General features: G+C 35.3%; 1 protein-coding gene across 17 annotated transcripts in view; it reads right to left on the bottom strand.

Annotated features, from left to right (window-relative positions):
* The window catches only part of SLC4A7 (solute carrier family 4 member 7), a 121,450-nt gene that overhangs the window by 48,668 nt on the left and 55,393 nt on the right, over window positions 1–17,389 (bottom strand). For 6 of the 17 annotated variants that reach the window (XM_059075232.2, XM_059075236.2, XM_067005865.1 and 3 more), the window contains exons 4-6: window positions 10,788–10,926; window positions 9,853–10,013; window positions 7,378–7,566 (exon numbers count right to left, since the gene is read on the bottom strand). In XM_059075232.2, the coding sequence (XP_058931215.1) occupies window positions 7,378–7,566; window positions 9,853–10,013; window positions 10,788–10,926 (489 nt within the window). Of the gene's footprint in view, window positions 1–4,525; window positions 4,895–7,377; window positions 7,567–9,852; window positions 10,014–10,787; window positions 10,927–11,395; window positions 11,446–17,389 lie in introns of those variants that run through there. The other 11 variants (XM_059075230.2, XM_067005859.1, XM_059075227.2 and 8 more) reach the window with 4 other exon arrangements.

The raw sequence follows: 17,389 nt of genomic DNA, 5'->3' as shown, positions 1-17,389 counted from the left end.
TAAGTTAGCTTAATGATGTCTAGCACACTTACATCAATAACAATATAAAATTTCTGATAAAATCTAAATGTAACTCAGAAAATGTTAAGAGCTACGTCAACTAAATGTACACTAATTTTGCCATAATCATCCCTAATCTTAAGTTTCCTCAAGAATTTTCATTCTCTTGTGTAAAATTTATGTGCTGCCTACTGTCACTATTCCTAAGAAATATGTTAAAACATAATAGTAATGTTTTTACTATTTTAGATACACGTTCTATTAAATTAGCTTGTTTGCATTACAAATGATAGATATATGTTCATGCATTATGTATATTCATTTCAAGTAGCACTCAGCAGCAACAATTCACACAATAACATAAAAACACCCAGTAGCATATGACCAATCATTACCACTACAAATTTTGCATAAAGTTCAAATCTCAAAAATGTTTAAGTACTTAACACAGATTTCTACCATTAAACGTATCTAATTTTTTCAAAACACCCAAGACTTTCTAGTTCAAGAATATAGATTTAATATTACCCAAAACACTGAGTATCACAGGAGAAGATGCACTAGACAATTACAACAGTCTTTACTTTTAGTTTTAACTGCCACTCAAGGCAATCTAGTGGCCCACAGAAATTCAATTAAATGGTTTGTGGTTAGATCCTATAAACTTTAAAGTTAATATTCGTAATTGAGTTCCAAAATTTTAAGCATATCAGATATATTCAATGCCTCTAAGGGAGTTTTCGTTTTTACAGAATACAACATACACTAGTAACTTTAAGTCATGTGAGTTTACTGCTTAAACTTAGTGAAAGACCTTTGTGATACCCACTTCTATGTTAAATATCTATGCTAGGATGTCACTCTGACCCAAAAATCTCAGTGTAAAAATTATGCGCAATCCCCTTAGCCATGTGCTCATTCCCTAGAAGTATTAAACAATTCTGAAATAAAAACTATTTCCTAAAACGTAACTAATTTTTCACCATTTTAGCCTCTTCTTTGAACTTTGTCCCTACACTTCCATAATAGAGTCCATTCCTTTATTAAAATACATGCCCGGGCTTCCCTGGTGGCGCAGTGGTTGAGAATCCGCCTGCCGATGCAGGAGACACGGGTTCGTGCCCTGGTCCGGGAAGATCCCACATGCCGCGGAGCAACTAAGCCCATGAGCCATGGCCGCTAGGCCTGCGCGTCCGGAGCCTGTGCTCCGCAACGGGAGAGGCCACAACAGTGAGAGGCCCGCATACCGAAAAAAAAAAAAAAAAAAAAATACATGCCCAAGTGGAAAAAAAAAAGTGAACCAGTATTTTTCAGTGGTTTCCACCAACTCCCACACAAGAAAATGAAGAGTATCATTAAGGCCCTGGAAGCAACTGCAATGACCATCAACACACACACACTGCTAACTACTAAATGCATCCAACCTGCAAACGTGTAACCAAAAAAAAACATAGGCACAGCTTCCCAGAACAGTCCCAGCCACCAGATTTTGGGGAGAAGAGTGGAATGGGGAGAAGGCTCTGGGGGAAAACAAGGATACAGTAGAATGGGAAGAAGAAATAACGTGCAACTCAATATGGACAAAGCCAGAAGAGATGACGTGAAGTCATGGGCTCACCTGGTCACCTTGAACCTGTTAAAGTCAGCATGCCAGGCACACCTTAGAGATTCCTACCACCGCCTTCTCCATGCAATCCTTCCTACTCTCAGCTAAGTTAAAGCTATTTCCTCAAAAGGTTAAGGAAGTATCCCTGCTCCTACAGTAAATTCCTAGAGCTCAGAATTAAATGAGTAAATTCCCCAAAATTAAAACTATCATTAGCACAGATAACGCAAAAGGACTTCATTTGCTTTGAGCAAAAGAAAAAACAAATATGAGTATGTATACAATCAGTACTGGGATTTAAAAATCATACCCTGGTAAATCTATAATTGTGCCCTTACACTCTTTTTCTTAAAATAGCAAAGCGACCTAGAGAAACAGAAAGCAAACATATCAGTTTTCTGTCATTAAAAGTTTGAAAGTAGAAGTATTTGGAGCAGTGGTTCTCATCTGGGGAAGATTCTGCTCCCCAGAGACATCTGGCAACGTCTAGAGACATCTTTGGTTGTCAACACTATGGAGTGTACTGGCGGCTAGTGAGTGGAGGCCAAGGGTGCTGCTCAACATCCGACAACACACAAGACATCCCTCACCACAAAGAAGTGTCCACTCCAAAAGGTCAATAGTGCCGAGGGTGAGAAACACTGAGTCAGAAGACAGTTACAAAGACTAAAAGTGAGTTATGTCTTTTACATAATTATTCTCCAAAAAATAACTAATGGGAAACACCACTTTTTTTTCTTTCTTTTTTTTTTACTACAGGTATTCACAAATTATGACCCCGTGCCACAAAATTCTATGACATTAGTCTCTCAAAAATGATGCCAAGGCCACCTTCTTCATCAGACTTCAGGAAAACTTACAGTTTCCAGCTGCTCTAAGCAGCAAAGGTAACTAAGCAAGGAATAATATAGAGCTGCCCTTATTATTGTAATTACATTCCTTCTATAAATGTCTTCTTAAACAGTAATTATGAGCTCTCCCTTTTCCTTAGAAATTCCCTCTTTTCCCTACGTTCTAATTTCTTTTCTTCAGAAAGGCTAATAAATCTCATGGCATACTTAATGGCAGAGGGGGAAATAATTTAATTGTGTCCCTCAATTTTCAGTTAATTGCTCTTTAGAATTCTAAATTCTAAATTTATAGTCCCTTATCATTAATAACATTGAAACTGGTAAAACAAGAAATGTCCAATATTACTGACAGATATAGGTAAAAACAAATGCAAGGGGAAGTAACTTTAAAGTCATTTTTGTTCAAGAAAAATAGTAAACCTTGCTAGTCCTTTTTAATTGAAAGAAGAACGTTCCTTATTTCTGAGTAATTATTTCTAGATTTTTTTTTCCTTTTTGTTTAGTTACCTCATTATATAATGCTCTATCTTTTCCACAAAGTATTAAAATCTATAATGAAATTCTATACTATAGATTTTGTTGTAAGTAGATCTGGGTTCAATTCCTTGCTCTGGTCATTTATGGTATAACCTTAACATCTCTAAGTCTTAATTTTCTTCATTCTACAAACAGCGATAACATGAACCCATCAAATTGTTAGACAAATTAGAAATATGATATTTGAAAAGTACACATCACTGTGTGTGACAACCTATGAAACAATGGTTACTATAAGTACTATCATAATTAATGTTACAATGATTTAACCACAAAACTTCTATTTTTTAACTTCTAAAAGTATCATCTTTTTTTGGCAACTACAATGAGCTTTGATTAAATGTATTTAGTATGTCTGGATACAGCCAATAAAGAGAAGGAGAGGCTGGTTGGTCATATACTGGTAGGAACACAGGATGTTTAGTCAGAGGATGTGGGCTGTCACTTACTAACTGTATGATCCAGGGGAATTTATTTAACTTTGCTGAGCCTGAGTTTCTGAAAATAGGTATATCCACTCAACTTACACAAAATTTTATACACATCAAACAGGCTAATAACTATAAGCTACTATTGAAGTGTTATATATTATCCAGTGTTATGCAGAAATGTGATAATTATGTGATTAAAACCACTATAGTTAGTGTTCATATGTCACATTGATGCTTAGCTGTCAGTAAAACTTAGTCACTAAAGAATACTTCTCTATATGAATTGGGTAGAAAGATAAGTATGTATAAATGTACATATAATTAATATATAAGAGGAAGAGCTAAAATTATAATAATATATAATAACCCTTAAGTGAGTTACAAACCTTTTATCCACTAAGAAATAATTTTTCTAATTCATGTAGAAATATATCCTAGCCACAACTACTGGAACTCTAGTCCTGAAAATTTCAAGGTGAATTAGGATTAAAAATAGATATGGCATTAAATAAAGGACAAGTAAAGTCTATTCCAAATTTATAAAACTAGTCTTGAAATAATGATGATCCCAGGCAGTCATTGGTGAACCTCAATCTTCTCAGAGACAAAATTGAGAAAAAGAACATTCAATTCTATTTTTGTTAGGAAGGTTAAAACATACTGCGTTCCTTGAACAAGAGCACCAAATAGTAGATAAAAGGCGTATCACCCCATTTTACTTTATGTAAAACGTGTTCATTCACCTTATGGAATGAAATGCACAAGAAGAGCCACCATTTTTTTAATCATAGCAAATTAAAAGATTACTTGTAAAAATGTCTACATTTTTGAACCGTTCAAATGCATTGACCTGTAAAATCTCAGTGAAAATTTTTGAAAAAAAATTAAATTATGTGTAGTCTTATTTGGAGTCTTTTTAAACTTAAAATTTTTAATAATTCTATCCTTCTCTGTAATATACTATAAAGAAAAAAACATGCAGAAGTTAAATTATAAGCTTTATCTATGTATGCTGCTAAAGCTATGTGCTTGAAAGGCATTCCAAGTGCAAGTGATCCAGAGGCAGAAAGCACCACACATGGAGGACTTTAAATAGTTGCCTGAAGTTATGTCAACATTTTCCTCATTCTTCTGCTCCTGGCCTCGCAGTGCTTCTAAGTCTTCCTCAGGCGGATGAATTACTACTGTGGGAATATCGTCACTGGCAGGTGAAACCAGTAGCTCTGGGGCCTGAAGCTGCCTCTGCGGGGAACTTCTGGAGTTCAGGCGACTGAGCCTAGGGCTGGAAGGAGGACTGTTCTGAGGGGTGGGTACTGGGGTTGTACACTTCGAGCCTGCAGGGGTTCCAGCTCTCGAAGAAGGAAGAAGATGACTGAGAAGAAGAGATAAAGGTGATTCTCCTCTCAATGAAAGGTTTGAGGCAGACAGACCTGTTCGCAAAGAGTGGCGGGAGGCTGAAAGGCCTTCCCCTGAGATAAAACAAATAAATGAAAAGTGATGAAGTTCATTGCAGAAGACAAATGAGACACACAAAAAATCAATTTACACCATAAACTGCATGATTTTAAAAAGATCCAAAATTTCAAATTCATGCTATCAGGGTTAGTATGACAATCAGATTTTTAAATATTTGAAAATCATTGAAAAATGGCTTAAACTATAATTAGTTCTCTGAAGGTGTATCCAAAAATCGAAGCAAAAAATAAAAAACAATGCAAATGACAGATGGCTGGGGATGGTATTCTGTTAGTAATAAGAATGTCCAATAGCATGGCTTTAAAATTAAAGAATAATATCAATGGAAAGCTGCTGCTTAAAAAAATGATACATAGCAAATGAGAATATAACACAAAAATAATCTAAGAAATAACACCCAAAACAAAACTTACCAGCACTGATATTTAGTGCATTTTATCTACATTGCACTGAACCGCTACATATTCCCTCATAAGAAAAGTCCACATTAATGGTATCTAATAATTCCTAACTTAAAGGTGATATCAATAACATTAAGTCAATAGAGCATCACCCACTGATAGCACTCTCAAGTAAAATTTAAAAACATAAGACAAGTTATAGGAATTTTTTTTTCAAAAGAGAAACGTCAATCTTAAAAGATACATATTCTTGAGCTCATTATCTGATATTAATAAATGTCCTAAAATACGCTTCCATTTCTAAGGCAGCAGATAAATTTTAAAAAATACATAAAATCTTTAACTTAACTACCTAAGAATAAAGTATTTCTTACCAACAAGAGTGATGAAGAAATTAAGTCTACAGTATTTCAAAAGGTCAGGTATAGTTATACTTCAAACACCTGGTTATTCTAATCAAGTGTGGCTTAATGGAATAACATTGTCTTTTCAGGAAAAACATGAGAAAGATAACAACCCCACATGATCTAAGTAATCAATGCTACATGCTCAAGAGATCCCAGAAATATTAAAAATATGAACTTTTAATCCATAAACCACCACTATGTTGTTAAAAAATAAGCTACATGCAGAAAAAATTGTTAAATTACAACTATAATATAACAAAATAACAGAATGCCCATGCTAAAATGGCATCTAAAAGAAAATAGCCATTGTCTTATGATTAAATGGAATCAACTGACAATTGGAGAATAATCAGCAACCATTGCATATGGGGAAGAATGGTCTCTCTAGCCAAACAAATTCACTTCACTCAAGTAGAGCATATGCAATACATGGAAAGGTGAAAAAAAGACATGACACAGATGGCTTGCTTTCAGATTGAACTTAGGTCCATAAGAGATTTCTTTCATTCTTAAGGTTCCTTGAATACAGAAAGGCACAATTTTAAATAGATTAAGAAGAGTTTTATTAGTCAAATGCTCAGAAGAAAATGGACTTAATTATCTTACACTGAGCTGCAAACAATGACTAAGTACTGTCAACTTTAGACATGTTAAATCCTACCACCTGTGACTGTGTGCTTGTAGAACAGTTAAAAGCCATACTCTTTTCAGAGACAGAAAAGATGAGCGGAAGATTTGTGGCCCATCCTCCACTCCTCTTCACTGTAATTCTCACAAGCCTTGGGTAATGGAAGCAACTAGAGGCAGCGGTGACCCTCAAAACCAGCTCCAATTCTTTACACCTGGATTTTTCCAGTCACTGTCATCAGAGCTATCTTTGAGACCCAAAATAGAACCCCAGCGATAGCATGCCAGCTTTAAGACAGTGACAGAGGTAAAATGGCTACAAAAACACATTCTCCCCATGTCCCACAAAACCCATGCTAGACCGTGAATGAGAGGGGAGAGCAGCAGTGTGTGGGTCTGTGCCATTCTCAATGGCTTGAAAAAAATCAGCTGCATCACGCCTAGTATAAAACAGGAACAAGCACAAAAACCTTTTACAAATTATGTAAATAAAAAGCAGTGGGGAAAAAAAAAAGCAGTGAAATCAGCAGACCAACCCCCAAACACTTGTTTATTCCCAGCAAGTAAACTATACTCAGGAGAAAAAAAAAAAAATCTCTAGGAAAAATCTAATATTAAAGGCCCAAACACAAGATTTAAAATTTTCAAAAGATTAAATTTATAGATAATAATTTATGGCTCTTTTATCAAATATACAAGAATTCTTCAGCAGAAACAAAAAAGCAAGAAGGAGAGTAAATTCAGGGTTACGTATAGTGTAGTGTTTAGATATTACCAATACTTAAATGTCCCATTTTAACAGAGTAAATGCTTAATTTTTTCATCTAAGTAATTTCTACAGATAATTCTGTCATGCTGTAAAGACATTTTAGAAATGAAATCTTTAAATGCACAAATTATTATTTTAAAGAGAATTAAAAAGATAAAGGCCTATGTAACTATCTAGAAAAATGTTTCTTTTCCCGAATGCTAATTGTAACACACTGGAATGCCATTAGTGTAGATGTGTTAGCAAAAATTGAATGCCACAACTTATCTCACCATTCCTTTCAAGCAAGTGAGGGTCAGAATGTTTCTTGCCTATATCTGCAAAAGATCGAACAAGGGGAATCCGGCTGGTGAACCTTTTCTCATTCTGATGATGGTGCCTCTTCAGAAGGGCTTCTCTGACATTCTCTCTTATGGACTCGTCCAACTGGCCGGAGGCGATCATGTTGTCCAATACCATATCTAGGCAAAGAAAAATACATAGATAACAACCATTTTTATTAAATAAACTAACACTTGGATGACTATAACACAGAATAAATCTTAAGTGGAATCTTACCAGAAAAATAAGACTCTTAAATAGCTCTAGAAAGTATCATTCTCTTCTAATATTGAATAATGGATGCATAAAGATAAATATGAACATTATCTAACAAAAATGAACATATTAATAGAGACCCTTATTTTAATAAATACTATTATTTATTGAAAAGCTACTGTTATTCACCAATAGCCTTCCTATATAGTTGAAGGTGCTTTACTGATGATACAATAAATTCTATTAAAATGGATATTCAAATATCTGCTTCCTAAGAAGTGAAGGTATTTTCTTGCTTCACCTCATACTTTTCCCCAAAACTGTAGATGAATATCTGTACTCATTCATTCAATCATTAACTATTTACTGAGTACCTATTATGTGTTGGGAATACAGCAATTAACTAAGCAGATCATTCTGTTCTCACTCGTCCAGAGGTAGAAAAACCAGTGGGTAACTGAATAGATAAAATATGAAGTAATAAGTTTTAGAAAGATGACTATATCAGGCTGTGAGGGAGGTGTGGGAAATGGGGAGATTGATGGCAATGACATTTTATACATTACTGCGGTGCCTGGACTATTTTTAATTTTAAAAGTACATATAAATATTTTTTTAAAGTGGCAGTAACTTGAGATAAAAAAGTCAGGCTTTCAAATTTATGATAAGGTTCCTCTGAGAGAAAACTGGAAGGGATCAACCTAGCAGGTAAACTCTTATCAGCAACACCATGACTACAGGCTACCATACAAATGAACACCGGATTATACATTTACTAAAATATTATATTGTATTATGTGATAATTAAAAGCCAAAGTAAGATATACTGAATATGTCTAAATTCAATATTCCTAATCCTAACTCAGTTTTTCAGTCATTTATATAAAACAAGAAAGTAAGGACTTTGATAACTTAAAGATTTGCATGCAGCACGAGGTCAAATCTATCAATCTGGTAATATCAACTTATTGATATTTCTAGCCTGAGAAATTCTAATAAATTTATGGTCCTCTTGAAGATCAAATACATTAGTTTTTTGTTTTTATATTGGGCAATCTATAATGGTAGTCACACTATCAAATTTATTACTACTGAACTTGATATTGGTTTTAAGCAACTTCAGTTAATGACCAAATAGCTTTATCACAGCTATCTTTTCCTTCTTTCTACCTCCACAGTATCCTTCGATTTTCTCTCCTTCGTTTCCATTGCTACTACCTACCAGACATCAGATCGTCATCACTTCTTGCTTAGACATTCCAAGAGAATAAATGACCTCCTTGCTTCTGACCTCTTCTTATCCAAAGCCACCCTACCTCTTCTTGTCAGAATGATATCCCTGACACACATTGAGATCATACTATTCTCCAACTTAAAAATCATTGAGGGCTTCCATGGTGGTGCAGTGGTTGAGAGTCCGCCTGCTGATGCAGGGGACACGGGTTCGTGCCCCGGTCCAGGAGGATCCCACATGCCACGGAGCGGCTGGGCCCGTGGGCCATGGCCACTGGGCCTGCGCGTATGGAGCCTATGCTCCACAATGGGAGAGGCCATAACAGTGAGAGGCCCACGTACCGCAAAAGAAATAAAAAATAATTGACAGCCAAAATGCCTACCAAATTAAATCCAATTTCTTAACCCAGTAATTCAAGGCTAGTCACAATCCACCTCTAATTTATTTTTCTAACATATCTCAAGAAATCTGTATACTCACAGAGAATTGACTTTTTTGAGATTCATAGCTGTCTATACTTTCTAGACTTTTCTTCCTTCTTTTCCTCCTCCTTAGAATACTTTCTTTTCTCTTGCACCACCCTGCTCCCTATTGCCATGTGTTCAAATTCTATGGATAAGTTGTATAGTTAATGTACTCTCTGTATCTTCCCCAGATACCTTGGTCCAGAAAACAAAGAAACAAAAAGCTCCTTCCTCTTCATTTCCAGAGAACAGACTCCATATCCTGCTTATGGCACTAGTCAGTTTTTTCTTGATAACTGTAGTTACACCTCTCTGATTTAAACTTTTAGACTCCAAACTTATCAAAGACAAAAAGGGTTATTTATAAGTCTACTCCTCATACTGCCCTGCACAGAATGGGAGCTCAACATGTAACTGTCAAATCAATGGTCTAAAATTCCACTTTATTTTCCTTATTTAAGTATCTCTAACTTCATTACAATTTAACTATAAAGAAGTCACTTTGCTATCACCTGCTATTTCATCAAGAGTGCTTGCTCTCATATCCAGCATGACTGTTCCATTTAGGATGCAACTTCTCAGTTCAAAAAGACTGTGCAAAGAGAGGGTTGCCACGTAAGGCTTACTCCACCGGTCACCACCGTCTTCAACATCCTCTTCAAATTTCAGCCATCTGAAATGCATAATGTATAACAATATTTTACAAATAATGATTCCATTTGTTTATTTTAATATGATAAACATAAGCTTGTTCTTTTAAACAGAAACAAAGATCACCGCCACCAAAACAAAATTTCGCTACAAACACATTTTTACAAATTAGGCTAATGGTCTATAATGTCGATAGGCACAAGTTACCTTTGTAGTTCCTCTTTCTATTCTAGTTATCACTGTAGTAAGTTTACAGAAACAAACTCTGCAATTTCATAGTTTCAGCTTCCAATCTTATTTTAAACTTGAAATATGCAAGATGTTGATTTTTCAAACTTGTTTCCTCTAATTTAAAGACATTAAAATCTACAGTAGGGCTTCCCTGGTGGCGCAGTGGTTGAGAATCCGCCTGCCGATGCAGGGGACACGGGTTCGTGCCCTGGTCCGGGAAGATCCCACATGCCGCGGAGCAACTAAGCCCGTGAGCCATGGCCGCTAGGCCTGCGCGTCCGGAGCCTGTGCTCCGCAACGGGAGAGGCCACAGCAGTGAGAGGCCCGCATACCGCAAAAAAAAAAAAAAAAAAAAAAAATCTACAGTAACGTATTTCCTTTTGTTATATTATAGTATTAAGACTTATTTAAGGAAACAAAATTTTGAGAATAAAGATAAAATTTCCAGACAGAAGGAAATTCTCTACTCATTGTTTTAAAGCACTGGATGTCTCAATTTCAATTTTATATTCTCATTACAAAAAGAAACCAAGTAAAGGCAGTTAAAAACTGAGAGTATCATCACCTGGCAGTTTCTTTCCATTCATATTCTTCTCCATCTCTGTAGCACAGCTCATCCATTTCCGTGAAGAGATCATGGGGAATGTGTTCTTCATCATCATCTTCGGTACCCAGGATGAACTGGACTCTCTGGGATGGTGTGTCTTGACAAAATCAGAATTTAAAAATATACACTCAAAATTTTCCTCAACTAATACAAAGGTAAATTCAAAATTTTGAAAATGAAATGCTTTTGTTATAAATATATTCCATCAGAACAAATTTGTTTTCATTATTATTAAAATACTATAATTCTGGAAGGAAGCAAGGACCAACAATCTAGAACAAAAGAATTTTACAGAAAGATCACCTCCACAGATGAAAAAGAAAAATTATATATTAAAGTCACACTAATCTTTAACAAACTAATGTAAATCAAACAAATAACAGTAAGCAACATTCAAAAACAAGAAAACACTATGCATAAGACAGGACCTTTTCCTCACCAAAAATAGATGGAAATGTTAGATAATATAGAACATTTCAAATATTTAATTAATATGTAGTTAAGTTCAAGAGTAAAAAAAGAAATCCCCAAGTTCAAAAACAAGGATGAGAAAACTCAAAACTAACTTTTCCTACTATCATGGAGAAGCAAAAGTCTGTCAGCTGAGGTTAGGGAGGTAGACAGGTCACTGCCGCTCATGACATCTGAGTTTAACTACCTGTGTGGTACAGGATCCCCAAACAGAGAAATTAGCGTACATTCTAGTCCAGGACAGTTGAAAGCCCCAGGGGTCCCCGAATAAACACTGAAGCATACAACAAGCATCAATTAAAAACAAAATCAAATTCTTCCAAATATAACAGAGGTCAAACTTAAAATTTACATCTAAGTAAACAAACCTCCAGGAACTTATAGCTGCAAGAGGGATATTAAAACCGGTTAAAAAGTAGATTAGAAGGACTTCCTTGGTGGTGCAGTGGTTAAGAATCCACCTGCTAATGCAAAGGACATGGGTTCAAGCCCTGGTCCAGGAAGATCCCACATGCCATGGAGCAACTGTGCCCATGCGCCACAACTACTGAGCCTGCGCTCTAGAGCCTGCGTGCCACAACTGCTGAAGCCCACGCACCTAGAGCCCGTGCTCCACAATAAGAGAAGCCACCGCAATGAGAAGCCCGTGCACCGCAACAAAGAGTAGTCCCCACTTGCCACAACTAGAGAAAGCCCATGTGCAGCAACAAAGACCCAACACAGCCAAAAATAAATAAATAAATAAATTTATTTTTTTAAAAAAGTAGATTAGAAATAAAATTGTTAAAGGAAAAGACAGATCTAAGGAGGAGGAGGTTATACAGAATGCATCAATGACAAATAGGACAAAAACACACAAGGTTAAGAGATATAGAAAACAGAATTTAAAAGTCACACAAGAAAAACTCCAGAAAGAGGAAAATATAAAGAACAGGGGAAGAGGGAGTATTAAAAACATATCTGAAACTTGTCCAGTATGTACACGACATGGGTCTTCATAATGAAGGAATACGCTAAGACCGATGCAGGACAAACAAAAACCCAATGTAACTGAACTTTCTAATATTTGAACATTTCAACAATTAGGTCTTGCACATCTTTTGTGAAATTCATCCCCAAGTAATATTTCTGGTGCCATTATGCTGTTTTTTATTTCAGTTTCTGATTGCTCATTGCTACTATATAGAAATACAGTTAATTCTGTACACTGATTTTGTATCCTGTAACCTTGCTAAACTCACTTAGTTCTGTAGTTTTGTAGATTGCTTAGGATTTGCTACACATATGATTCTGTAACTGTGAAAAAAAACAATTTTACTTCTTTGTTTACCTTCTGGATGCATTTCATTTCTTTCTTGCCTTATTACACTGGCTACGTGTGCCAGTACCATGTTGTACAGAAGTGGTGAGAGAAGACATCCTTGCCTTTTCCCAATTCATAAGGAGAAAACATTCAGTCTTTCACCAGCATTTCTAAATGCTCTGTATCACAATGAAGAAGTTTTCTAATATTCTTAGTTTGCAAGGAGATAAAATTCTAGAATAGAATTTAGAAAAATTCTAAATAAATAGAATTTGTTAGATGTAGATAAATAAAATTTATCTAAAGACAGAATTTTAACTCCTAGCAAAGTAGGGGAGTGGAATTTTGTCAAAGGCTTTTTCTGTCTTATTGATATGATTATATCGGTTTTTCTCCTTTATATTATTAATATGTTTAATTTACATTGATAGATGTTTAAATTTTAAACCAACCCTGCATTTCCACTTGTTTATCTTATTAATTTCCTATTGCTGCTATAACAAATTTCCACAAATTTGGTGGCTTAAATAACACAAATTTATTCTCTTACAGTTCTGGAGACCAGAAGTCCAAAATGAATTTTACACAGGGCTGAAAAATCATGGGCTGGTTCTTTCTGGAGGCTCTTGTGGAAAATCCATTTCATTACCTTTTCTAGCTTCTGGAGGCTGCCTACATTCCTTAGGTCTGGACGCCTCCTCATTCCATCACTATAACTACTGTCTCCTCTCTGATCTTCTGACTCCTTGTGATTAAATCTGGCCCATCTGCATTAATCCAGCATAATCTCCACTTCTCAAAATCCTTTAACTTAGTCACATCTACAGATTCACTTTTGCCAAATAAGGTTAACATTCACAGGTTCCAGACAGTAGGAATATGGACATTGTGGGGGTCACTATTCACATTACCACCATCATGATGTATTATCCCTCTTAAGTATTGCTGGATAAGATATGCTTTTATTTTGTTAAGGATTTCTGAATCTATATTCATGAGAAATAATTAGTGTGTGGTTTTATTCTATTGTAACATCTTCATCAGGTTTTGGTCAGGGTAATGCTGGATTCACAATATGAATGAGAAAGTGTTCCCTTGTCTTCAATTTTCTAGCAGAGTCTCTGTTACTTGTATGTTTGATGCCATTTGGGAGTAAATTTCCATTGTGGGAATGCTTTAGACTACAAATTCAATTTCTTTTTATACACGTAGGATAATTCAAGTTACCCATTTCTGCTTAATAGCATGTATTCCTAAGAAACTTTCCCATTTAATCTGAAGTATCAGTTTTGTTGGCATAAAATCATTCATAATATTCCCTCCTTATTCTTTAATATCTGTAGAATCTGTACTGAAAATTTCTGGTGCTGGTCATTTGTATCTTTTTTTCCCTCACCTGATCAGTCTGGCAATTTAGATTTCTCAATTTTATTGATCTTTTCAAAGAACCAGATTTCAGTTTGATTGATTTTTGCTACTATTGGTCTGATTTTTATTTTATTCATTTCTGCTTTCATTTTTATTGTTTCTTTTCTTTTGCTTATTTAGGCTTAATTTGCTCTATTTTTTCCTTCAATTTCTTAAGTTACAAGCTTAAATCATTGATTAGGTTTTTCTTGTTCTGCGTTTTTTAAATTAATTTCTTTATTTAAATTTATTTGTTTGCACTGGTTCTTACTTGCAATAGGTGGGCAGCTCGGTTGTGGCATGCAAACTCCCCAATTCCCACCTGCGGCATGCATGTGGAATCCAGTTCCCGGAGCAGGGATCAAACCTGGGCCCCCTTCATTGGGAGCGTGGAGTCTCTACCACTGTGCCACCAGGCTAAAAACTAAATGCTATACGTTTTTCTCTAAGCACTGCTTTAGCTATATCTAACAAATTCTAATATGTAGGCAGTCCTCACTTTGCACAGTACCATGCTAAATGAAACCTGTGTGGGTCAGAACTGTGTCCTCACTTTGCAAGATTTTCTCTCAATTTTCTGCCTGTACTGTGTTTTCATTTTCATGAGTTCAATATATTTTCTAATTTCTGTTGTAACTGAATCTTTAACCCATGGATTACTGAGAAACTTCGTGCTTAACTGCCAAATATCTGGGCATTTTTCTTAAAATCTTTTTAGTTTAATTCTATTTGTGGTCAGAGAATACACTTTCAGTCTTTTTAAATGTATTAAGACTTGTTTTATGGCCTAGAATAGGATCTTGGTTAAATCTTCAATATGCAATTGTAAAGAACGTATATTCTGCTGTGGTTGGGTAAAATGTTCTATGCATGTGACTATCAACCTGACTGACAGTGTTATTTAGGTCTTCTATATCCTTACAGATTTTTTGTTTACTTGTTCTATTCATTACTGAGAAAGGAGACTTGCATTCTCCATCTATACTTGTGGATTTCTCTTCCTCTTTTCAATTTTATCAGTTTTTGCTTCATGGATTTTGAAGCTGTTGTTATATACATTTAGGACTGTTATGTCTTGGTTTCAGCAGTTTGATTTTTATGTGACTTTGTGTGGTTTTTCTTCATGTTTCTTCCCCTTGGGTTTTGCTGAATTCCTTGGACTTGTGAGTTCAGACTTTTTACTACTTTTGGAAATTTTTCTGGCACTCCAATTATACATATGATAGACTGACTACCTGATACTATCCAACAAATTACTGATGCTGTTTATTGGTCTTCAGTCTTTTTTTCTTTCATTTTGATTACTTTCTATCACAATATCTTCAAAAATCACTTATCTTTTTTATTCTGTAATGTCAAATCATCTGTTAATCTTATCTAGCGTACTACTCATTTCAGATACTGCATTTTTCATCTGTAGAAGTTCCATGTGGTACTTTCATATATTTTCAGCCTCTCTCTTCTTGAACATATAAAGAATATTTATTATACTGCTTTAACATGCGTGTTTTAGAACTCCATTAACTTTGTCATTTCTCGATCTGTTTCTTTTTTTTTAACATCTTTATTGGAGTATAATTGCTTTCAAATGGTGTGTTAGCTTCCGCTTTATAACAAAGTGAATCAGTTATACGTATACATATGAACCCATATCTCTTCCCTCTTGCATCTCCCTCCCTCCCACCTTCCCTATCCCATCCATCTAGGTGGTCACAAAGCATTGAGCTGATCTCCCTCTGCTATGCTGCTGCTTCCCACTAGCTATCTATTTTATGTTTGGTAGTGTATATATGTCCACGCCACTCTCTCACTTTGTCCCAGCTTACCCTTGCCCCTCCCCGTATCCTCAAGTCCATTCTCTAGTAGGTCTGTGTCTTTATTCCCGTCTTGCCCGTAGGTTCTTAATAACGATTTTTTTTAAGATTCCATATATATGTGTTAGCATACGGTATTTGTTTTTCTCTTTCTGACTTACTTCACTATGTATGACAGACTCTAGGTCCATCCACCTCACTACAAATAACTCAATTTCGTTTCTTTTTAAGGCTGAGTAATATTCCATTGTATATATGTGCCACATCTTCTTTATGCATTCATCTGCTGATGGACACTTAGGTTGCTTCCATGTCCTGGCTACTGTAAATAAAGCTGCAATGAACACTTTGGTACATAACTCATTTTGAATTATGATTTTCTCAGGGTGTATGTCCAGTAGTGGGATTGCTAGATCGTATGGTAGTTCTACTTTTAGTTTTTGTGTTTCTTTTATTCAAACAAAAAGGTCACAAAAATTATAATCATCCTCATCACTTCACTCAGTCCCATGAAATTTTTTTTCACCTTGATCTTTTGTTAGAACGTTTATGAATTCATCAGTTTTCCATTAGAGTTCTGAAAATGCTTATTCATTCAGTTCAGCAGTATAGTCAGTTACCAGAAACCTGTACTTGTCACTCTTTTCCATGAATTCCTTGAAGATGAAACCCTTTTATAGGAATATTTTTTCAAAACCATCAGAGTACACCCAGAACTCTCTGTAAATGACAAAAGACTTAAAAATGATCATGGTTAAAGATTTCATGAAAGTTAATAATAATGCAATTGACAAGAAAATTTAGTTATTTCTGAAATATACATTTTAAAGTAATAACTAGAACTATGACTTATAACATTATATCAGAACATATAAGATTTTTAGAAATTTCATGTAATGTCTGAAACATTTATATTAACATATTTCCATACAAATAACCCAAAGAAAGTTTAGTGTTTGTTGTTTTTTGTTTGTTTGCTTGCTTTTTTATACTGCAGGTTCTTATTAGTCATCAATTTTATACACATCAGTGTATACATGTCAGTCCCAATTGCCCAATTCAGCACACCACCATCCCCACCCCACGGTGGTATTCCCCCCTTGGTGTCCATACGTTTGTTCTCTACATCAGTATCTCAACTTCTGCCCTGCAAACCAGTTCATCTGTACCATTCTTCTTGGTTCCACATATATGCGTTAATATACAGTATTTGTTTTTCTCTTTCTGACGTACTTCACTCTGTATGACAGTCTCTAGATTCATCCACGTCTAAACAAATGACTCCATTTCGTTCCTTTTAATGTCTAAGTAATATTCCATCGTATATATGTACCACAACTTCTTTATCCATTCGTCTGTTGATGGGCATTTAGGTTGCTTCCATGACCTGGCTATTGTAAACAGTGCTGCAATGAACACTGGGGTGCATGTGTCTTTTTGAATTATGGTTTTCTCTGGGTATATGCCCAGTGGTGGGATTGCTGGATCATATGGTAATTCTATTTTTAGTTTTTTAAGGAACCTCCATACTGTTCCCCATAGTGTCTGTATCAATTTACATTCCC

Source organism: Kogia breviceps, chromosome 10, assembly GCF_026419965.1.
Source record: "Kogia breviceps isolate mKogBre1 chromosome 10, mKogBre1 haplotype 1, whole genome shotgun sequence".
NCBI lineage: Eukaryota > Metazoa > Chordata > Mammalia > Artiodactyla > Physeteridae > Kogia > Kogia breviceps.
Note: the sequence above shows the minus strand (reverse complement) of the source record. Positions and strands in the feature narration are given on the sequence as shown.